The sequence below is a fragment of the Punica granatum genome, chromosome 1 (assembly GCF_007655135.1).
Source record: "Punica granatum isolate Tunisia-2019 chromosome 1, ASM765513v2, whole genome shotgun sequence".
Taxonomy (NCBI): domain Eukaryota; kingdom Viridiplantae; phylum Streptophyta; class Magnoliopsida; order Myrtales; family Lythraceae; genus Punica; species Punica granatum.
In genome coordinates, this window is record NC_045127.1 from 2,458,040 (window position 1) to 2,481,464 (window position 23,425).

The 23,425-nt window shown below is 37.6% G+C and overlaps 3 protein-coding genes across 3 annotated transcripts; 1 reads left to right on the plus strand and 2 right to left on the minus strand.

Annotated features, from left to right (window-relative positions):
* Window positions 1-984: 984 nt before the first annotated feature.
* Window positions 985-5,370, minus strand: LOC116192543 (N-acetyl-D-glucosamine kinase). The gene is made up of 7 exons (XM_031521116.1): window positions 4,927-5,370; window positions 3,995-4,142; window positions 3,296-3,487; window positions 2,638-2,766; window positions 1,998-2,167; window positions 1,741-1,871; window positions 985-1,423 (listed from the first exon to the last, which is right to left on the minus strand). Exons 1-7 carry the CDS (start codon window positions 5,141-5,143, stop codon window positions 1,352-1,354), a joined length of 1,059 nt encoding a protein of 352 aa, XP_031376976.1. The 5' UTR covers window positions 5,144-5,370; the 3' UTR covers window positions 985-1,351.
* A 4,000-nt stretch (window positions 5,371-9,370) lies between these two features.
* On the minus strand, window positions 9,371-10,611 carry LOC116193083 (VQ motif-containing protein 22-like). Its single transcript, XM_031521835.1, has one exon. The coding sequence runs from the start codon at window positions 10,583-10,585 to the stop codon at window positions 9,971-9,973; it is 615 nt and encodes a 204-aa protein (XP_031377695.1). The 5' UTR covers window positions 10,586-10,611; the 3' UTR covers window positions 9,371-9,970.
* A 5,782-nt stretch (window positions 10,612-16,393) lies between these two features.
* Window positions 16,394-21,151, plus strand: LOC116192538 (cytochrome P450 97B2, chloroplastic). Its single transcript, XM_031521111.1, has 14 exons — window positions 16,394-16,888; window positions 17,214-17,394; window positions 17,659-17,766; window positions 18,019-18,103; window positions 18,289-18,527; window positions 18,677-18,850; window positions 19,202-19,249; window positions 19,325-19,384; window positions 19,454-19,540; window positions 19,683-19,771; window positions 20,073-20,164; window positions 20,363-20,424; window positions 20,503-20,652; window positions 20,801-21,151. The coding sequence occupies exons 1-14, from the start codon at window positions 16,716-16,718 to the stop codon at window positions 21,026-21,028; spliced, it is 1,776 nt and encodes a 591-aa protein (XP_031376971.1). The 5' UTR covers window positions 16,394-16,715; the 3' UTR covers window positions 21,029-21,151.
* Window positions 21,152-23,425: the final 2,274 nt, after the last annotated feature.

Here is a 23,425-nt window from a genome sequence, read left to right on the forward strand (position 1 = left end):
GATGCTTACCTCAAAGGAGGTCAACTAATGCCATGGAATCGGAGTGGTACAATGCCCATAAGAGAACATCATCGAACATCATTCATTACGAGTCCGCGTGATGAGGAACATAATCGATTATATATTAAACTTGCAGTTCATTTTCAGTGAGATTCTTTCCTTAAGTGGCGACACCTTTTAAATAGCAGTCTAGGTGCCATCATAATTGGGCTGGCGGAAATTGCCGTCCCTCCTCCCTCATTAATTGTCCTTAACAAAAAGGATTAATTACATTGATGGTTTAAAAAATTTTAATAATGTATCAGGTTGGTTTAAAAAAAATTTTTGCTACTTGATGGTATAAAATGTTTAAAAGTTATAACATGATAGTACAAACCGTCATCTCGTCATTGACGCCGTCACGCTATCCTTTATAATACTGTAAATTTTAGACCATCATTTAACTTACGTAAAACATTTTACACCATCAAGTTACAACTTCAAAACATTTTGCACCATCGTATAACGTTCCCACAAAAATCGATTTTGCACCATTAGCGTCAGCTTGACGGCATCAATGTTAAGATGACAATTTGTACTATCATGTTACAACTTTGAAACTTTTTGTACCATCAAGTAGCAAAAAAAACTTTTTGAATTAACCCGATATATTATTAAAACTTTTTGGACCACCAGTGTAATTTATTCTAACAAAAAAGAAAACAATCTGCAATTTATCACAATTTCAAATCACAATGAATTTTTTTTAAAATTATTAACTTTTCCCTTAATTTATCATGTAAAAAATTCTGAATTACCAAAGATGGTATCATTCTGGTCCCTCAAATTTTATGGTTATTGCATTTTAGTCCATCGCATCTAAGATTGCCCGAGGAAGATGGTACATCACAAATCCCAACGGAACAAACTTCAGAAAGTGACGGTTAATGCGACGACATGGAATCGAGAAATACCATCTCTTCGTATTTTGACACAAATATGACATTTTCTTGGGCAAAATGTTCCGTTCCGGAACATAATCGATTCTGTTAACCGAAAAAGAGAATGAGCGATTTCTGCAGAATACAGACACTGTCACACTTGCAGCTTAGTACTTCTACAAATCTAACTGTGGATACTTCTTCAGATAAAGCTATTCACCATATCAAATCTAGAAAGCACACTACCGTAATGAGGGGGAAAAGAAAAAGGATTGTTTCCCCGGAAATCTCATGTTTTCACATCCGTTGCCTCCTTTGCTCTTTCTTTTGACCCTTCTCATTCTTCTGATGGATCGGCATTCTTGCTTTTTGCCTTCTGTACAACTTCATGACTCTAAAATAAATTGTTGTAAGACACAATAAATCGTTTTCTATGGGTCCTTACGGCATTCCTCCATTAACGTATTCCAAGCCAACAATGCTGCTCCCACAGCAGGTTCCACCTGTGTCATCAAACATGTAAAAATCACAGTTTTAAACATCAGAAACCACAGCTCTTAGGAAAGATGGGATATGCCAATGAACTAAATTAACCTGCCTGTTTCGTTGAAAACCGGCAATTTATAGCGAATGCATTTTTCCACCCTAAGTTTATAATGTTCATATTTCCACGTGTTTGTGTTTAATATTCATAGCCCAGATGGATCCGCTGAACCATGCTTGAACCTACGAACGATGGTTAGCCCATCCCTTGGCTGGTTCAATGCTCAGTCCAGCTTTAAACACTTCCATGGAGAACTGAAGAGTCTGACGAGCTTACCTTTGGCCTAATTGGGAATGCACCAGGGTAGTCCTTGGAGATGCAATGTATGACTTCTTTGCCTATGTCCCATCTCTTATTTGCTTCGAGAACCCCACCCACCATTACAAGAGGAAAAGAATCTTTTCCATCTGCAAGAATTCATTCGAGAAAGACATCAAATATTGGATAAAAAGAATACCCATCAGTATCAGTATATATAATTAAAACGGTCCAATACTAGCTTCGCACGTGCAATTTGTACCATAATATCTCACCTTCACCACATAAACCGAGTCTCTGAACAACAGCTTTCACGCTTAAAGCCAGCTCTTCCACAGAGTCGAACAAGATTTTGTTTGCCACCTCATCACCTGCTTCGGCACATGATACAACAACAGGAACAAGGGCTGCTATACGGGCCCACGAAGGATCTGCATAAGTCCACCTAGACCCCATTGAAAGTAAGGCCGTCATTACTCGCTATCAGCACAAACAAAATCCAAGATTTTGATGAAGACTTTGATGAACTGAGTCTCAATTGGGGGGAAAAAAGAAAAGAATCTGAAAGAGTTGTTTTCATACTAAATTATCAAACTAAACCATATATTAAGCTAAGGTTGCACAGTGGTGCACCTACAATACATATCAAGCAATTTTAACCTTACCTATCCAAAAAAACAAAAAGCAAAAGCAATTTTTAACCTTTGCTTACGTATAAAATTTGAATATTTGGTAATATAACCAACCATGCCCTAAAACTAGAACCCATGTTCGGGTACATATCAACTGGCCAAGATCATCTTACAGCCTTGAGTAATCTTTTAAAAGGTGTACATTGACAAGAATGAAAATTAAGATCTAGAGGTAGCGTCGGCAAGCAGGAAAAATAGCAACAACTCAAAGCATATAGTATACCCGATAAGTTCATCAGCAGAAGAAAGTCCGAGTTTCTGTAAGATACTGCCCGTAAGATTTGTTTGAGGACCACGACCATCATAAGCCCTTATAACTGCAGTTAATGCCTGCGCAGCAATTCCATATCCACTGCAATTAAAAAGAAAGTATCTACACTCAAAACCTCATCTCATATAGAGGGGTGAAAAATTATTGTTCTTTTTGGATTAAAAAGTGCTGAATTGAGGACCATAAATAGGTCACTCTAACAGTATTAAGCACTATCATATACCTAGTGGCAGATGAGTACTTTAATCAACAGTCAACCCAATGCAAATTTAAAAATGTAAAAGATTAGGGAATTTCTTCATTGCAGATCATGAAATACTTTCACTACTTATTGTTAGCACCAATTCTTTCCAGTGTCATAATATTAAAATTATATTTATTTTACATCTAAAAAAGATCATGCTTGGAAATATCTCATGACCATATTATTCCAACTTAATATTTCACCAAAAAAAAAAAATCATTTCCCATGCTATCTCTTTTACTTTTTATGAATTTCATGTTTGCAGTTCTTGTTTCTCTTTCTCCAGGGTTGTTAAGCGGAGGACTTTAGTGCATTGTCGATTCTTATCAAGAGTTAAAACTGAGGCAATGTCTCAGTTTCATATACCTTCCCCAATCACCTAAAGTAGGCCCTGCACCAGCAGCTCGAGCTTCTCTTCTATCTTCTGTAAATCCGTAAGCAATAGTCCCTGTGCCAGCAATGAGAACACAACCATGAAGCTTCCCCAATGTTCCACTTGCCAAAGCTGCCACAGCGTCATTTTGGACAGACAGCCTTACGCGATTGGGAAATATATCCCTGCAAAATCAAACATCATTTTAAAGTGTCTATAGACCAAAAGGAAAAAAGAGGGGAGAGAGAGATATGAGAAAAGCAGATAGAGGTGAGAATTAATGATCTGAAACTGGTAATACAATGGATGATCATATGTGGCATTATGACACTCAGAGAACAGAGAACTCTGACTAAGATGCACATAATAGATTGATGTAAACTTTCTAGGATATAGATTTTGCAAGAGTAATAGTGAATAACTGTCAAGTAATTCAAGAAGGATAAGCTAATTCAGATTCTTATATGTAATATAATCATCTTTATTGGAACTGGGCTTATGGGATTATATTTGATGTCAAACCATTCAAGTAAAGTGTTTGTACAGTTCAAGAATCATAAAAAGTACCCAACATATATGCTATGAAAAATCCTGGAGAAAACCTAACATATGTTCTCCTTCCTTCCCCTCACCAAAAAAAATAGCATTCCATGAATTCATAAATCTGAAATGAATACTAATAGAGGGTAGACCTGAGCCAGTTTACTATTCTCTGCTGATCAGTAAGATGATTAACACCAGAGACTGCAAGACAAACAGCTCTGACCGCTGAACGACTGCAGCCCGATTTCGCAAGAGCCTCTGCCATAACTTGCTCCAGTGTCTCCCTTGCAGCAGTCTCTTTTAGATGGAAAATATAAAATAACAAGGATCACGAAATTTACTCGCATCAGGTAATTCAATACGATATACATCTGTAAAAGTACGTTCCTGTCAAAAAATGTGCAGAAACTCCAGCAAGGTGCTGTGGAACATTCAGGGAACCGAGTAATTTACACTGCAAGAGTAATGCTACCATAGGACAAAGATGGAGGTCTAAAAACTACACCCTCTCTCTCTCTTTCTCTCTCTCTCTCTCTCTCCGTTCCCCCAATTCTCATGTCCTGCTTCACCTATTTAATGTTCCTCCTACCCACATCCAAACCAGTGATGAGGAGCTTGACACATTAACTTCTTGTCATCCTAGTCCGCATGTGCCCTATCCGCAATATAAAGACACTTCCACACTGCATCTTCTCGGTTCCAACTGTTCTCTTAGGAAAGGCCCAGTAAAGGCACTGCATTTCCCTTTTTCGACAGTCACAATCAACCACTAGAAGTAAAAGGGGCGAGGGGATGATGGGCATGAGCAGAAACTTATCCAGACGCGCTGAAATGCCTATCCGTACCATCAATCCACTGAACTGCTTCACCTCAGTTTCCAACACAACCAAGACAACGCTTAAATTGACTCAAGAATATTAACTCAGTTTCCAGCTACCAAATTCGCACAAGAAATGAAGCAAGGTTTCAGATTGTCAGATCAGCGGACCAAGAAATGGAGAAGCGAGAAAACCCAGCTGCTGAAATCGAGAAAACGTTCGATTAAAACAAGAAATGGAATGGAAGGCCTTGGAGAGCTGACCTCCGACGCTGTTGTGATTGGAGCAGCCAGCGACGGCCCGGGCAAGAACGGGAAGAGGGTCGGGGAGAGGATCGGAGAAGGGGAGGAGAGGAATGCAGACGCAGACGGTGGAGGTAGTCCCACCGTCCAACCCCAGTATCACCTCCGTACTATCATTCCCCATTCCCGGCATTTCCTGCTCGAATTCCCATATCTCACCATTCCTGTACCTCTTCATCTTCTTCAACCTCCCAACCCAATCAAATTATCTTCAGGAGGATTTGGGTGTTATCCTATTGGCTCGAGAAGACCCAGTTGCTGTCCGATTGATTGTATCCGCCCACCCCCCTTTATGTATCGAGAGAGATTAGCGGAGGAGGAGGGCACGGTGGAAAGAGACAACGATGGCGCTCCAAGACAATAAAGAGCGAAAAGAAGAGGGAAAGAGCAGTATTCGATTCGATGATGGGGCAATATAGAAATTAGGAAGTTGAGATTCGGACGGCCGGATCCTCCAAACGCTAATGGCTAAAGATTCTTCACTCCCCGCAGTAAATAAATAAATCAGCTAATCCACCCTAATAGTAATATGATTCAGTTAACAAACTACGTCGCGCGTATAAGCATGATGTCAAGATGGTCTTGGAGGTATCTCGTGGCTAACACTAAACCGCTACTTAAACGGTAATCAATATCAACAGCACATGTCTCACCGGAAACAATGATTTAAGAAGCGCCTAACTAAGCGTCCATAAAATGTACACGAATAATAGTCAAGAAGTCGGTTCAATGTGCAAAAGCAGTGAATAGATAGAGGGTATGAATCGTTCTTTGGCAATCGAACTTGGGTATCATGAACTCGGTTCTGTATGTGTTGTACATAACCATTGAGAGTTTACCATTTAGTTCAATGGAACCATTGACAATTATTTGTGGTCCTGTGACACACTGATCAATTCATTGCAGTACCAACCATAGGAAAGGCTGGACTGCCTATGATATATTTCTATCCGAGGAAAGTGATTGGGTGGATCATTCTTGATATGAGGTTAAGCAAAAAGCCTTGCATGTGCGAATATATCACGCGACAATGTCATATGTCAATAAGGTTTCCATTTCTTCTTAATTTTTAGTAATACCACAAAAAGGAAAATAAAACATTGACAAATATAAACTTTTTTTTTTGTGTATTTATGTAGTGCTGTGTGTTATATTCGTTACACAAAATACATTATCGTCGGTTAGAGCTTGCTTTCCTAAAGTTTTGCGAGTTATTTTGATGGGGTCACTTGGTCAGAGACCGACAGGAATTGGGGCCATGGACGAGGATGAACAGAACAGAAGACAAAAATTTTACAGAAGGAGATGTGGGTGTCAATGTTTCCCGTCCCCACACTGTCCGGTCTGACGGCAGAAGCCTCTTCTTCCTCTTGTTTGCTTCTTCTCTGGCTCCCTTGTTTCGGCTGCCCCTCAATTTTAGACCGAAGCAAACAAATTTCCATTCTCTTTTCTTTTCCCCTTTGATTAATTTAATTGTTTCTTAATTAATTAATTAATAATTGTTCTGGAGAATTGCTTTGCTGGAGGCCTTCCCAAGTGTCAACCTTCAGAAGCTGAAAGCCATCTTGACAAGGAAAGCAAGTATATCTCAAAGAGCGAATCCAATGAAAATAGACTTGACTAGGAATAGCTTGAGAAGTGATTGCAATCTGCATCCTGCATTGCAAGAAAAACAGCAGTATTGCAATCTGCATTGTGCAGAGAAACAGACTCTTTTTACTCCGCGGTTAAATGGGCCGAGGCCTGGAACGATAAAGCCCAAGGGAGGTGTGCTAGCAGCTAGCCCTTTCTAAGTAGCAATAAAGCTCGAGATTTCCGGTTGATCGGAATCATCTGTTTCATGTGAATTGCCTTCGACTGGAAGATGTTTTTAATAGTCCAAGAGAAAAACTGAACCTGTCCTATACAGCTGATGTATCGAATTAAATAAGCATCCTTTCCATCGTACGAGTACTTCGCCCAATCGCCACCACTGTCGGGCCGAGCTATTCACGCATGCTGATCCATAGGAGTTTCACTATGCTTGTGAAAACAAGATTATCTGCAAGACAAACAGCATTTGCTCACATGTCTGATCAACCAACATAAGTTGAATAATAACCTTGTCCCTTTCCTTCGTCCTCATCCTCTTAAATCCGGTCTTGTTGTTTCCCTTTCGACTCTTACCCTTTCTGGTCCAACAGAGGTTAGGTTTATGACGTCCCAAGTTTTCAACTGGTCATAACTTGGACCTTCTTGTGGACCCGAGGCCGACTTTCTTTGTCATGATTATCCGTATAAATTTTTCTCCATGCTATCGTTGAATTGTTGAATAATATCCGACCACTGCGTATGTAACATGCCGTTATTAATTTATCGAAATCCTGTTCATCAGAAAGCATCATCAGGTACTTGAGCCGGCCCACGATAAGAAATGCCGATGAAGGATTACATACGATAATACTGGACTCGGACAGGGTTGTGTTAAAACGACTCCGGCCCATGGCACTTTCAACGTTTTCATGACCGCTTCGTGCGTGATGCTCTCAGGATCCTAGCTTGTGCAAATGAGCATCGCCGGGCGTCCTTGCGCTTCTCCTCCTCGAGCTCTTTGATACGTGCAGGTCTGTCCATCCTGGCAATAAAGCATGTCTCTGGGTATCAAGACAAGTTCTCTGTCAACCTCTCCGTGTCTGCATCAGCTAGCTCTTAGACAGCCCTGGATGATCCCTAGCTGCTGATGTGTGGAGAAATGGCAAATGAAATTTTAGCTAGCAGCAAGGCCACCTGACACCACCGAGGCTAGGACCAGTCCGAGGTGGGTGCAGGACTGGAGGACTAGGTTAGTCTTCCATCCGTCGACCGGGGCTGACTCAAACCGGCTCTATCACAAAACACAAGCGTGCGTATGGCATGACGATCATCGACGCTCCAGATGATTTTTCAATGTACACTGTGGGGTGTGGATGTCACGACGGATCTCTGTTTATGATAAAGCTTAGCCTAATCTCGATGACCGATTGCTTCTTGTTTTTTTTTTCCTCGTCCACGTGTGTCTGGAATTAATGCGTGTCAACAATTGCTGCCCGCGATGTTGAAAAATGAGGAGGCTAATTATGTTGGTCCCGATCATCTATTGGAGGGGATGATGTAAGAGAAATTTGCAAATCTTGGTGAATATATATAATCAAAATGCACACCACACACACCAGTCTTCAAATTCAAAAATTAGCATTCGAGGAAAAAAAATAAAAAAATAAGCTGAGATTAAGGTGCAATTTTTACTTTTCCATGGAAGCAGCACTGTGTCGGCTTCGATTCTGACGTGTCTATGTGTTTGTGTGGGCCCACAGTGAGGCTCAGATTCACCCCCTCTTCCCAATCCCTTTCCTTTCCTGTCCCCTCACATCATATCTTTTTAGTCCCAATCGTTATCCCAAGCCCATGCCCAGACACCATTTTAGGATGCAAAGATACCTTTACCATCCCTGGGAGTAACATGGGAACTCGAACGTTTTACATAAGCTCGGCGTTTGATAGACGGGAATGAAACGGAAAAAATATGTAGGATCGATTAATATTTTGATCCAATTTATGGAGTTGGAGAAACTGGGGATCAATCGATGCGTATGATCTGTTTGGACATCTATTCTTATACGATTGGTTCGTATAGATGCTTAGAACATTACCTCGGCTCAATGCAAGATCAACGGTGGATTAATTATCATGCTGAGAAATATGAATCAAATGAAGTTTCTAATGATTAGTCTTAAACAATGGTCATGTGATGGCAGAGTATGAACCGAATTCATTCAATTCAAACCTGAAATTTATTCGAAACAAGTTAAATTGGGGTTTGGTGACCCAATTCAATCCCACCGAACGAGCTAATGAATAATTTGAGAGAGAACACCTAGTGGACGACAGGTCGATTTGTGTATGTGAATTGAGCATCGATTACGCACCTAGATAGATACTTACGAGCGTGAGGTTGAGCTGCTCATATATGTGCATGAAGTCGTGCATTCCAAATGTTGCATTCTCAGGTTTTCGCATGTTCAGTGTTTAGCATGTTCGGCGTCCTCGTATATACCGTAAATTAAAGATTTGGCGCTGCGATCGAATTTACAAGTGAAGCAGTACTTGGTTATAATGATATTGAATCATTAGTCCACACAAGTTCTTATATTGTAATTTGCGTCAGGCGCTTCTCCAACTAGCAAGTATGAAATAACATGAGATTCTCCCAATATGCATTACGATTTAGAAGGTCAAGGAAGGAAAAATCCAATAGATGAATTCATCGATCCATAATAAAACTAACCAAATAATACAAAACATGATAGAATTGAAACGTACACACACACACAGACATATATATATATATATATATATATCGATGAATTCATTGAACCCGTAATGGAACTGATGACCAAATAATACATAACATTATGAAATTGAAACGTACATATGTAATCAGTTAAGATACAGAAAAGACGAGGAACATTTCATTCAACTTGAGGATCCAAAAGGTACATGACCACCGCGGACTTTGCAACGACAGTTAATTAATCCAACTCCAGTGCTTAATTAATCAACCCCTAAATTAAAAATTACTGCCCCGTAGATCAATTGGGTCTTCTACTATTTGAGCTGTACCTAGGAATAATCTTTGTATCCCCCAACCCCAACCCCAATGCAATGCAATATAATATTGTACTTATTCACACACATAAGTCAATGTTCGTGCAGTAAAAGACAAAAGTCAATACCTAACAATCCTGCCTTTATGTCCCCGTCAGGATAATTTACTTGCTATTGCTCACGTTTTTCACTTTCTTAAGGAAACGATGGCGGCCCTATCTGATTCCCATCGCCGACCGTCATCTAGAAGCACGTCTCAATATTTGACCGACGTGATACCTCACGTCATCACCCCGACTCGATCCAAAATCAGCCAACTATCTTCAGTCCCCGTACGTGACTGTAATGCGCTCCATCGGTCTCATTCTATCCGGCTTATTGATTATTGCATGAAAGGCGGCCTTGGAGGGAACTCGGGGGAAGTTGCTCCACGGTGGTCCAGAGAAAGCATGTTCATGTACGCTTGGTCTTGCATGACGTGACTGAATGCCGGACGGTGATCGGCGCCATGGTGCTGGAGCGGGTGCTGCCCGTGGAATAGTCCCGGAGGATTGATGTGGGCTCTGCCCGGCTCGAGCCCGAAGTTGATGTTCAGTGCGCCGGGCCTGGTTGTCCCGACTGTCGCGAGGAAGTGAGCCCCGGGGCCTCCCGTGAACTGTTGCACCATGGCCCGGAAGTTCGTGGTGTCGGTGCTCAGCAGGGTAGTTGGGGTGCGCCGGGAGGCCCTGGACCGTCTCCGCTTGGGCTTCGCGACCCGTCCACCGGCGTTGAGGGCGCCAGCACTCGAGCTGCTGCCGTGCACGGGACTGCTGCCGGATGCGCCTACTGCAGCGGATAGGGACGACGAGGTATCCAGCGTTCCGACATGGTGGTCGGGGACTGATGGCGGATGCGGCGCGGGGATCTCGACGGGCTGGGACGGCTGGCCGGAGAAGTTGATCTGGCGGTAGAACTGAGCCCAGTCATTAGGGTGAGACATGGTTTGGGTCATGCTCATGGTTTGGGCTCTTTCCTTTTGGGTTATGGAAGGGGGAAGGAAAATGAGGGGCTTCGTTGTGGTATATATGGAGGGGCGAAGCTGGTCAAAGTTGGACTTTCTCGGGAAGATCAGGGCCGTTCATCTCCGAGAAGAATATTCTAAAAGAAATTAATGGCACGCGATTGGTCACGTGGACTTTTATAGTGGGAGAGGCATGATTGCCTTTGGGAACGTTTAGGGGGATTGCCCTGCTTCGCGGAAGCAGCGCCCGCTGTGAATGCGGTGGCGGCAAGACTGGGGATTGGAAAAGTTCCGTCACGAGAAATTATCGGGTGCTCTCAGTGCATAAAGCCTTCTTTCAAATTAATTAGAGGTAATGTTTTGAGTTACTCCATATTATTGAGATTAATCCGAAATTTTAAACCAACACATTGAGCTTCATCTGAGCGCAAACATGATAGTCTACAGGGACCGATCGAAAACGCTCATCTGTGCTTGTTCTAATACATTACTCTTAAGGTATATATAATTGGTATATACATATAATATATACTAGAGGTGTGATCCGCGCTAAAGCGCGTGATTAATAATCAATCAAAATTAAATACTATACCTCCTTTTAAGTGTGATGTAAATTTTTTTTGGTCTTGTTATGCCAAAAAAAAGGAGAAGTATGATAGAGGGTGAGAGAGAGAGAGAGGAAAAAAAAGAGTGAAGAGTTGCGGTTAATTAAGAGAGTGGAGAGTAAGATAGAAGTAAAAAAGTGGAGAACTTTTACTTGTTTGAAATTATCATCTTACACATTGTCAAGGGGCTCTTAATTAATAGAATTAACTTAACATGAGCCAAAAGGGAAAGTAAAAGTTACATCACTAACCCCTTTTCCAATATAGGTAATAATAAATAACAGATATAATAATAATAATAATAATAATAATAAAATTCTAGAACCTTATATAACATTTCCACTGTCGCCTTATCAAAATTGAAACCATCTTCTCTCATGTTGCTTATCATCAAAATTTTAAGAACTTTAGTGTCAACACATTAGCATCTTATATATTATAGATTTTAAAGAATTTATAATGCCATAATTTCAACATATAATTTTCTATTACAATAGAGCTTACTACTGTTAATTAAAAAAAACATGATATCTTATATGTAATTTATCAATTATCGCTAAATATTTGCCTTATGATGATCTATCATTGTACATTCTGTATAATTATACATGAAATTTCGATAATTGTAGATATAATAAGTCAGTATAATTGAATCAATTATATTCTTTTATACTAGAGTTTACTATTTTGAAATGGGGTTTACTATCAAGTTGGTTCCTATAAGATGTATTTGTCAACACATTTAGTCCCTAAAAAACTTTTACCACCAAAATAGTCATTGAGTTTTGCTTCCATCTATAAAAATGGTCTGATCGTTACCAGGTGCGGCGGAAATCTTACGGTCAGACTATTTTGATAGATGGAAGCAAAATTCAGGAACTATTTTAGTGGCAAAAATCATTCTAGGACTAAACTGTTGGCAAATACATTATTCAGGGGCCAAATTAATAGTTACGTGACTTTTCCTCGTACTTTTTCGGTTCATGACTTTTTATCGCACATTTTCACTTCATATATAAACTAACTCTTTTTGTTCATCGCTTATTTTTGACGTTTATTGCTTCACATCTCTTTTAACCGAGTTAGTGCTTCATCACAGGTGTGTTTATTCCATTATTATTTCATAATGATTTATAGTTTCAATATTTCGTTGCAGTACATGCTCGTTTTCAATATCTATTGTCATAACAGGTTCCTACATACTTTGTCTTATTATTATGAATCACATGATTATTTTTAAAATTTCATATTTTCTCAATTTTCAAAAAAATGCACATATCCTTTGTAAATTTCTACTTTTTTCATATATTTTACTTCTACACTTTTGATGTGCTTTATTAGTATGATTTTTTCTCACATACTTTTAACTCTAAATTCATGACTCATTCTCAACATTTGCTGTTTCACATGTTCTATTATGTAGAACCTCAGCCGAATTAAATTTTGTACATATCTTCAAAAGTATGACCATTCCAAAGTATTTCTCCAACTTTTTGTCCTTTTTGCCCTTGATAAATTAATAATATTACTATTTTACATTTTACTCAAATAATATAAATGTTGCTAAACGTCACATATTTTCAATAGCATGACATCCTTTCATTCGTTTTAGTAGAAAAACTAACTTCTATGTATTCTTTCTTGTGACCTTTCGACTTCAAGATACAATTTTATACTTCTTTCCTATAAAAACTACCTAGCATGTTTTTTCTCATAGTTATTCACTCTGACAAACGCATCAAACATGAACACTCTGTTTGGTTTGTGAGTTATATCTTTAAAATTTTGACTTTAACTTTAATTCTACTCACTATACAACAAAAATCAACAATACAATTATTAATTTTTTTCCTTTTCTTTAATTTTTTAACAATTCAATTTAATTTTTAATACTAAATTCTCTCAACTATTCATTACTTTTTCACTTTTTTTTGTATAATTCAACAATACAATCATTACAAACCAATTAAAATCAAAATTCAATTCTACTTAACTCTAAAATCAATCACACCAGAAGTAACTTCTCCATTCAACGCTCACGATTCATCTCTCCCCTTTCTTATTTACATTTGTATTTTCCATCTTCTCTTTGACTTTGCTAATCGTCGGAAAAACATTTCTCGTATTCTCTTTCTTCGACCATAATCCGTTTATTTTTTTCAAGTTTCAAAAACCAACTTATATCTATTCTTTCTCATGACCTTTCGATTTTAAGGCAATATTTTATACTTTTTCACTATAAAACTACCTTGCATTTTCTTTTCATAATTATTCACTTTGACGAACGTATCATATATGATATAACTTCTCCATTCAACGCTCACAGTTCCTCTTTGTTGTTTTCTATTTACATTTGTATGGATGGATTTCCAAAATTTATATTAAGAATATTTTAAAATTATTTATAGATGAATATTTTTTAATGAGCTATTAACATGTATCCTGTAATTAAAAACTTTTTATTTTTTGAGGAATTTTTCAAACTTTATATTAATTTATTTTAAAAATTATTTAAGATATTATGCCATTGGTAATTTGTTTCAAAGTCTCAATCAAAGATTTTATGAGATTTTATGGATACAAAAGTACGCATTTAGGAGAATAGAAAAGAAAGAAAGAGAATAAGAGCTTTAAATTAAAGAGATACCATATCATTAATTTCTGTTTTTATTTGATTTGATTTTATCTTATTCAGGTTTTTTCTTTTTTCCCTATTCTTATTCTCTTCTTTTTCATTTGTCCACAGACATCAGCCACTGTTTTATCCATTGCTACTGTAGTGTCTGAAAATCAACACCTGCTAACAATGTTGCACAAGCTTTAAAGTCCTCATACTATTAATGTCCTCCTTCACAAGCTCTAGGTACTTTTACGTTCTTACTCCTCAAGAATACGTGTGTAAAAATGGAGAGATAATTTTTGAAAATTTTAGATTGATTTGGGTCAAAATTTTCAAATTTTTCGAGTTATTGGTGTCATTACAAGACTATTCGTGAAAATAATATTTCTATTATAATTATTTTGTAAACTTTTATTAAAAATTTAAATTCATATCCCTATTTTTTCTTTAGGATATTCTATTGAAAGAAAAGATCAAGTCAAAAAAATATCAACTGGCAAATTTTTATTGAAATAAAATATTTTTAAATTGCATTAATTTCATTTTTTTAAAAATCGTTTCCAATATTATAATTGTACTTATCAAAGTTTTATTATTCATATACTAGATTTTACACCAGCGCTACATGAAGTGTGAAAAAGACACAGTTTAAAATGTTGCCTCCATAATTCTACATAGTTCTATTATTAAAAAAATAAAAAAAAAATTGTGATGAAAATTGAGAAAAATAATTTTTTAGTGAAAGAAAAGAAAAAATAACATAGGTTGAGATAGAGATAGAGCGGGGATTGAGGAGAAATTAGTAAAAAGTATAGTGGAAGATGACCATGTGTGAATTGATGGAGGCGCGAGATAAGATGTATAAGTTTAAAATTGAAGCAGTTTTATAATTATATTTTTGCCTTCAGTTTTACTTTTCTTCAGTAGAGTAAAAAATAATGGGGATAATTTTGTAAAATTATACAAAAACTGAACATATATTTAGATATAGTGATTTGTCATTAGTATGTTATTTTTGTATATATTTTTTTATAACAGACATATGTAAATACTATTATTAACTAGGAATTTACCCGCGCGATGCGGCAAGTGGAAAAATTTCTCTTCCATTTTTTGGTTCATCAGAGTAGTTTGTATAGTATAATCGAAGTTAATGATAAACTACTTATGTGTAAAAATTATTAACTCCCTATTAATATTAGATGATTTAGATTTTTCCAAAAAAGTGTATTAATTTTTAATTTTCATATAGTATAAAAACAAAAAAATTTCCAATTAATCTTAATTTGAATTTTCAATATATGTCATTGGAAAATCATCATCACTATATAATGTGACTTAAGTAGCCCACCAATTTTAAATGGACGAAATTTACTTGAAGTTCGATTTCGAATTTCAATAAAACCATCTAGTGGTCATAGTCATGCACAAGCGCAAATTAGTCTCATTCAATAAGCTAATATAATTATGTTTTTTGTTGAAAATGATAAGGACATTTCTAATGCCATAGATAACAAGAAACTACTTAAATTAATGGCGAATTGAATAGACTTTTTACTAATATGGTTTGATGTTTGGTAATTCGACACTCGTTTCAGTTAAGCAAAATCTTAGATGTGAGTCTCGTGATTAGGAGAAATTCACAATCGGGTGAGATTTATCATTTAGTGGACTAACTCCGTTCCAATCGAGGTTTAATCGAATTCATTTAGTGAACTGATTTCGCCCCAATCTAGATTTAATCAAATTTGTTGGATTTTCGGATATGAAGTAGTGCACATTAAAAAAAGTTTATATAATTAGACAAAAATTGAGAAATAAAAAGAAAAAGAAAAAGAAAAACTAAATGAAATAAACAAAAAAAATGAGAGAGAATGGTGGATCCCTGCAAGTATAGAAAACCACCCTACTCTCCCCAGCGAAAGGACGGGACAAGAGTTATTGTTTTAGACAATACAATATATATGTATATATGTTCTCATTGAATTTAATATTAGTTTTTTATATTATTGTAAAATTAAATGAAATATTTTTTGTGAATATTATTAGTTTCCTTTAACAATTTTTATTTTTAATTTAATATTGAAATACCTATGGGTTTATTTGGTAGATTTTCACGTGCCATGTTTACAGTATTAGTGCCATGTTAAAAAAATGACAAGAAAGTAATGACATGCTAAACGTGATAAGAAACTTATAATTTGTAATTTCTCAATAAAAAAATTCGTACTAGAAATAATAAAAAGCTCAATTTTTTGTTTTTTTATTATCAACCATCATTGATATTATTAATTATTTTTATTTTATTTATTTATAAATTAAATCAATAATATATTTCTAATTAAAAATAGTCGCAAATCAATCAAAATGAAAAATTATTAATTTATTTATAATTTATATATTTCTTTTTTTAAAATAATTTTTTTTATATATTTAATCATTAAAGTATTATGTATTTTAACCGCACATGTAAATTCACTAATATATATCCGCATGTATATACACATGAAGATGAGAGCAACAAATTCATCTGCGCTGATTTCTTGCCTGGCGGTGGAACAAACGGTTACTGCCGGTCATGTGGCCTTGTCGGAAAGAGCCGTATAGTAAATCGGGGTGAAGCCACTTACTGACTGGAAAGTTGTGGGGCTCAGCTCACGCACAGCATTATCTTCTTCTTCGTCGTCTTCGTCATCCTCTTCATAGCATTTCAGGGAGATATTGACACGATCCTCAATCCACTCAGGCTAGTGCTTGATTTTTTACATATAAAAAGTAGATTCTTTATATCTGGAAAATAATAAATAAATAAAATAAAAAGGCAGTGCTCTCGTTAATATGGGCGGTGGTGGTGGTGGTGGTGTTGGCGAGTGAATTGGCGACCACTAAGCGCTGCCCCAAAATGGCTACTGCAGCATCGGCATCTCCTTTCATGCTTCAGCTTCTCCCCTCCGCTGCTTCTTCAGCTTTCTTCAATGGCAGTCCTCAAAGGAGTCATTTTGCGCATCTGGGTATCTCCAGAAGCCATTTGTTTCACTCTCCCGCTCCCAGGCTAAGAGGGTCTTCTCTTATCCGGTAATGCAAGCTCTCTGCCTTCATTTCCTAGCTCCTGGGTTTAATCAGCTTACTGTTACGATCGTTCATGTTGAACCTAGCTAATAATGGTGAACTCTTAGTGAGAAAGTAAAACTGACAATTGAGTGTTTGAAACTGGATTGAATGGAATGGGTTGCTGAGCCGAGTTCTACCGGGTTACAAGTGAACTTCGTTTTAATCTTCAAGATTTGCTTGCTTTCGTGAGAATCATCAATTGCAGTTTACTTTTCTAAGGTTAATTAAGAGGATTTTTACTTGCTCCTGTAATTGTATATTGATTCGTGAAAATTCATCTTTGATGAAGATGCCAATCGACGAGCACCAATGAACCGAAAACGAAGAGGAACCTTCTCGATAATGCCAGCAATCTCCTGACCAATTTGTTGAGCGGGGGAAGCCTGGGATCAATGCCTGTGGCTGAAGGTGCAGTGTCTGATCTGTTTGGTCGCCCCCTCTTTTTCGCTTTATATGATTGGTTCTTAGAGGTACTTACAAACTTCAGGTACTTATGATTATTTTTGTTATAATTTCTATCTACTCTTGATGTTTGTCATCGTCTACGTTAGATGGATGAGGAGCCAATGACTATAGAAGGCTTGCCTAAAAATGTGAAAACTGGCTTTGCAGTCTGTGTTCTCGCAATGTTTCCAGTCCTCTATGTTAATATGTCTGTCTTTTCTTTGGTTGCAACATTACCGACTTGTAAGATTTCTAAAGTGTTTGGCTGTGCTTATTATACTGTGTTGCAGCATGGATCTGTTTATAAACTTGCTTTTGGACCAAAAGCCTTTGTTGTTGTATCCGATCCCATTGTAGCCAGACATATTCTTCGTGAAAGTGCATTTTCTTATGACAAGGTATGATAGAATATCTCTCCCTGTTTCGTTTAAACTGAATTTGCACATTTCTAAGGAATAAATTGGATTGGAGTATTAGTAACTATTACCTTACTTCAAAATTTCAAGATTTTTTTGCTTGGATTGAGAGTTTTATCTAGTGGAAACTCAGGGCTGGTCACAATGTAGAGAGATCTGTTAGCTCTTGAAGTTTAGCATACATTTTTGTTCCATCAGAATCTTCTATGACTTTATGTTTTATGCTCATTGAAGGGAGTTCTTGCCGACATCCTAGAACCAATCATGGGAAAAGGACTTATACCTGCTGACCTTGAAACTTGGAAACAAAGGAGAAGAGGTAAGCAAGCCACTGTCATGCTTTCTTGTCATCTGATGATAGTTATGTATGTGGCAAATTCAAATATATGCAGCAGTCTATATTTTTTTTTTGTGGTAATATTATATTCTTAAAACAGTGTCATTGATGTTGGTTGTATATCTGAAGGTTCCTTGTCTTATTTGTTTGTCCAAAACAAACTGCAGTTATTGCTCCAGGATTTCATGCATTATACTTGGAGGCGATGGCTAAAGTGTTCACAAGATGTTCAGAGCGGACTATCCTGAAATTTGAAAATCTGCTCAAAGGCACTAATGCATGTGGAGAGGATGAAATTGAGCTAGATCTTGAAGCAGAGTTTTCGAGTTTGGCTCTTGATATCATTGGGCTTGGTGTATTCAACTATGACTTTGGTTCTGTTACAAAAGAATCTCCAGTTATCAAGGTTTCCGGAAAGAATATTCATCTGAATATCTGTTCTTAGTATTACTCATGTTTCACTTTTCTTCGTACTCCAACTGGACAAATTTTGGGTTTAATTAGACCATATTTTTAGTCTCTAATTGCCGAATCTTCTCTCATAAATACTTTTAGGCCGTCTATGGCACTCTTTTTGAAGCAGAGCATCGGTCTACCTTCTACATCCCCTACTGGAAAGTTCCATTAGCGAGGTGGATAGTTCCGAGGCAACGGAAGTTCCATAAAGACCTCAAGGTCATCAATGACTGTCTTGATGGGCTCATCAGAAATGCAAAAGAAACACGACAGGTTGGAACATAAGATATTTAGATCAAATTTTCTAATTGGAAAAGGACATATATCTTAAATGCAGCTGCTTTTTATTGGCATAAGTTCTTCCAATAGAGATTTGGTGTTAGAATCCAACGTTACACAGATATCGTGTGTCTCAGTTTTGAATTAGTTCTTGTAAGAAAATGCAGAATTCTATGTGTCTGAATGCTGAGAAATTTAAATGAATGGTTACTAGATAAAGTTTCAGGAATGACTGACGACTGTGGGCAATCGATGCAATTGCCTGAGTGAATTGAAACCTGCTCTAAACGCTAAACATATATGAGCAGAAGTTTCGAAGACTGAACATATTGTATATTATTCTAGGAAGCAGATGTCGAGAAGCTGCAGCAGAGGGACTATTTAAACCTTCAGGTAAGTATACCTAAATATCCTCCATTTGAGATCAGAAATGCTAATTGTAAAATCAAAGTTTCACATTGTTTTCAGGATGCGAGCCTCTTGAGGTTTCTGGTTGACATGCGGGGTAGTGATGTAGATGATCGTCAGGTACGTGTCGGTTATTCATGGGTATCCGCTGCTTGCTTTTTGTGTTTCCTGAACTATCTTATTAAACAGCTAAGGGATGACCTCATGACGATGCTCATTGCTGGACATGAAACAACAGCTGCTGTTCTTACATGGGCTGTGTTCTTTCTAGCACAGGTATCATTGATAGCCCATGAATTCCATAATAAAGATTGTTCCTAATATCTGATTTGCTGAAGTTTCGTGATTTTGCTGTTTACCTTTTTCAGGGCATATTGCTTGTTTCGTTTAAAATTACCTTTTTGAATTCTTAATGCAGAGCCCCTCTAAAATGCGAAAAGCGCAGGCAGAGATTGATGCAGTGCTCGGCCAGAAGATGCTAACTTATGAATCTCTCAAAAAATTGGAGTAAGCTCATCTTTTTATCGATCCATCTAGTTTTAATGTATTAGTGTATGCTCATTGTTCAATGAATATATACGTATACATAAATAAAAAAAGAGGGCATTCACATTGTTCTCAAGTTTTTTGTCCGGCTGAGAAAAATAAAATTATTAAAAAAAAAAAAATGAGCATCCCCAGTAGATAAGCTCCAACAAACATCGGGAACATTTCCAATTTTCCAATAATTATCAAATGGAATTTACTCAATTGAGCAAGCACCATTTCAGACTTCGTTACAGAGTCAGTTGAATTGTATGCTTTTCAGGTACATAAGACTTATCATAGTAGAGGCACTGCGTCTGTATCCTCAGCCCCCTTTGCTCATCAGACGATCCCTCGAATCCGATCTATTGCCAGGTATTCCTGACCATTGACATCATCAATACTCTTGCTAAAACCATTGTCAGTTTGGAGAATCAGAAAAGGCATGCTCTCTTAAATTTCCATGATCTTAGGTATATCCAATAGAAGACTGCTGCACTGCAATTTGAAATTGCTTGGAGCAAATAATCCATTCGATTGAGATAATCTTGGTTGCATTAATGATATTTACAGGAGGCCACGGGGGTGGCAAAGACGGCTATGCGATTCCTCCTGGAACTGACATCTTTGTTTCTGTGAGTAGAAGCCCAATCTGATTTTGCTTTGGCTTAATAAACATAATTTTGCATCATACCCCTTTTCATTTATTTCAGGTGTATAACCTTCATAGATCTCCATATTTTTGGGATAATCCAAACGATTTTGAACCAGAGAGATTCTTGAGGCAAAAGAAGAGCGAAGGCATTGAAGGATGGGCGGGATTTGATCCATCTAGAAGTCCGGGAGCACTCTATCCGAATGAGGTTAATTAACTACCTGATAAATCTGCTATCTGGTCTTCATAATACTGGAAAAAAGGGAAACCTAAAACTTACAGTCCTATTCCCCCCCTCCCCCCTCCTTCTCTCTCTTTAATTCTAAATTTTTGGGTCTGCTCTTCATTTTTCTCAGATAGTATCGGATTTCGCATTTTTGCCCTTCGGCGGCGGGCCTAGGAAATGTGTCGGAGACCAGTTTGCTCTCATGGAGTCCACGATAGCGTTGGCAATGCTCCTGCAGAAATTCGATGTGGAACTCAGAGGGCCTCCCGAGTCTGTGGAACTCGTCACAGGAGCAACTATTCATACCAAGAGCGGGATGTGGTGTAGATTGAGGATGAGATCCGATGTGAATCAGTGAATAATATACAGGTTAATTACCCAGAAAAGCATGACATTTATATTTTTTTTTAAATATAGCACGAGTGCACGACTTACAGAAAATAACACATAAATGTACGATTTTTGTTTTTTTTTTCCTAAATATAGTACAATCCTAAAAAAACAACACAGAAAATTACGACCTTTAGGTATAGTGGTAACAGTTAATGGCATATGGTGGTCCAACATGATTGGACGAATGGGTTTCATATATTTTTATTTAATTAAAAATAATTCTAAAAATTTTTAAAATAGAGAAGAAGACTTTTTTAGTAAAAAAAAAAAAGAAAAGAAAAAAAAGAAGTGGATTGTAGATTGTGGAGCGCGATTGGGGCCCTCACTGCTGAAATGAAAAAAGTTCATAATTTCGGGACCCTTTCGATTCCAGTAGCAGATGTCCCAATTACAGTCACTCACCACATAATTAGAGTCGTGCTGAGGTCAACAATCCCAATTAAGGTCAACAATCCCAATTAAGATATAGTAGCCACCACTATCGGCCCCTTCCCCCATTCCTATTATTAAGTTGAATTCCCCTTTCTTTTCTTTTAAATTTTTTTAATTTTAATTAAATATAAACATGTTGGGTCTACTCTTCCGATCATGTTATACCACGTAGCATCGTTAGCTCCATATTAGCCGTTACTGTTATATTCTGACGAAATAATTGACGTCGTGCAAGATGTGCAACTAAATGCCTTTCTATGCATGCTATATTTAGAAAATAAAAGTGCAAATGTCGTGCGTTTCTGTGCTACTCTCAAAAGGTCGAGCTATATTTTGAAAAAAATGTAAATGCCGTTTCTTTCTATGCTATTTTTCAAAGATCGTGTTATATTTAGAAAAAAAATGCAAAGGTCGTACTTTTTTGAATAATTAACCCTAATATATACGAAAAAAGGCAAATTAGTGAGTTGATTAGTCCTTTCACCGCATGCATGATAAGCATTTCAGAGATCCGCACTTCTCATGAATCATGATAAATTGCATAAATCGGTGGCAGAATCCTTAGTAAGGATATATATATATATATTAGAATATCAAAAGGATTCTTCATGTTATATTACATATATGATTATAACTACCGCGTATATTCTTATAAAAGTGCGATCAACTGAATGAAAAACCAAAATTAATCTGCCCATTATTTATAATAATATCAGCCCACCATTGATTCCAAATCCAAAGCTAATCAGACGATCTAACTTCATCTAGATACGAAACATATATAAAGAGCTCATCTGATATTCATAAATTACTTTATATTTGAATATTTTTCATAATCTGAGTTATTTTTCTGAAAAGAAATCCCAAGAAAAGGAGGATTATAACCCAGAAAATTTGGGTGAACGATTTATACAGAGATTATTTGAGAAAATCTAGCAATAGCAGAATATATACACATACGTCCCTTTTCCATATGCCTTTCATATCTTTCTACAACATTCAGAGAGCGAATTCGTTCGAAGTATGGCGGATCTACTCTTTATTTCGCATCAGGTTGGCCTGCCGCATCAGATTGGCCAGCCTTGCGGGAAACACCTGCCGCACGCCGGCAGGAGGGAGCATGCACACTGGAGATGCCCACAGCCGGGCTGGTGCAAATTGAACGTGGATGGGAGTTCGTTTGGGAATCCAGGAAAAGGCGGAGCTGGAGGACTCATCCGAGACGAAGGAGGCGACTGGGTGGTTGGATTCTCGGCCTACATCGGCTTCAAGACGGCTTTCAAGGCGGAGTTGTACGCAATCAAGCATGGACTCGGCCTTCTCCTCAACTACGCAGAGGGAACCAAAGTAGAAGGCGTCATCATCGAGTCAGACTGTCTGAGAGCAGTCGAGATGATTAATGAACGGAAGGATCATCCCGGTTACACTTCGAAGATTGCCGAAGATCGAGAGTTCAAGGTCCTACTCCAGGAGATCAGGAAACTTCTTATGCGACTAGAGGGTATTTGCGAAGTTCGACTTCAACACGTGTTCCGAGAGGCAAACCACTGTGCGGACTTCCTGGCGAAGCGAGGAGCACATCAAGATGTTGACATGAAGATCCAAGAGGAGCATCCGCGGGAACTCGAGGCTCAACTGGCTCTTGATCGATTTGCGGAGGGGTTTCATCAGCATTATTGCCCGTGTTGCCATCATCAGGGCCTCCCCTTTTGGGTCGTACCAGCTCCCGCACTGCATCACATGGCGCCCTTCCAGACGTGGTATCCACTGTAACGGGACATTGATCGAAATTTAATGTAATTATTACATGTAAAACGATGGAACTACGTGGGCTCTGATCCTCGTAACGAGGTACGTAGGCAGCTACCATGGCTCGAGCCCAATTAATTAATTAAATTCTTTTTAAAAGGTTGTATGTATTGTATGATTG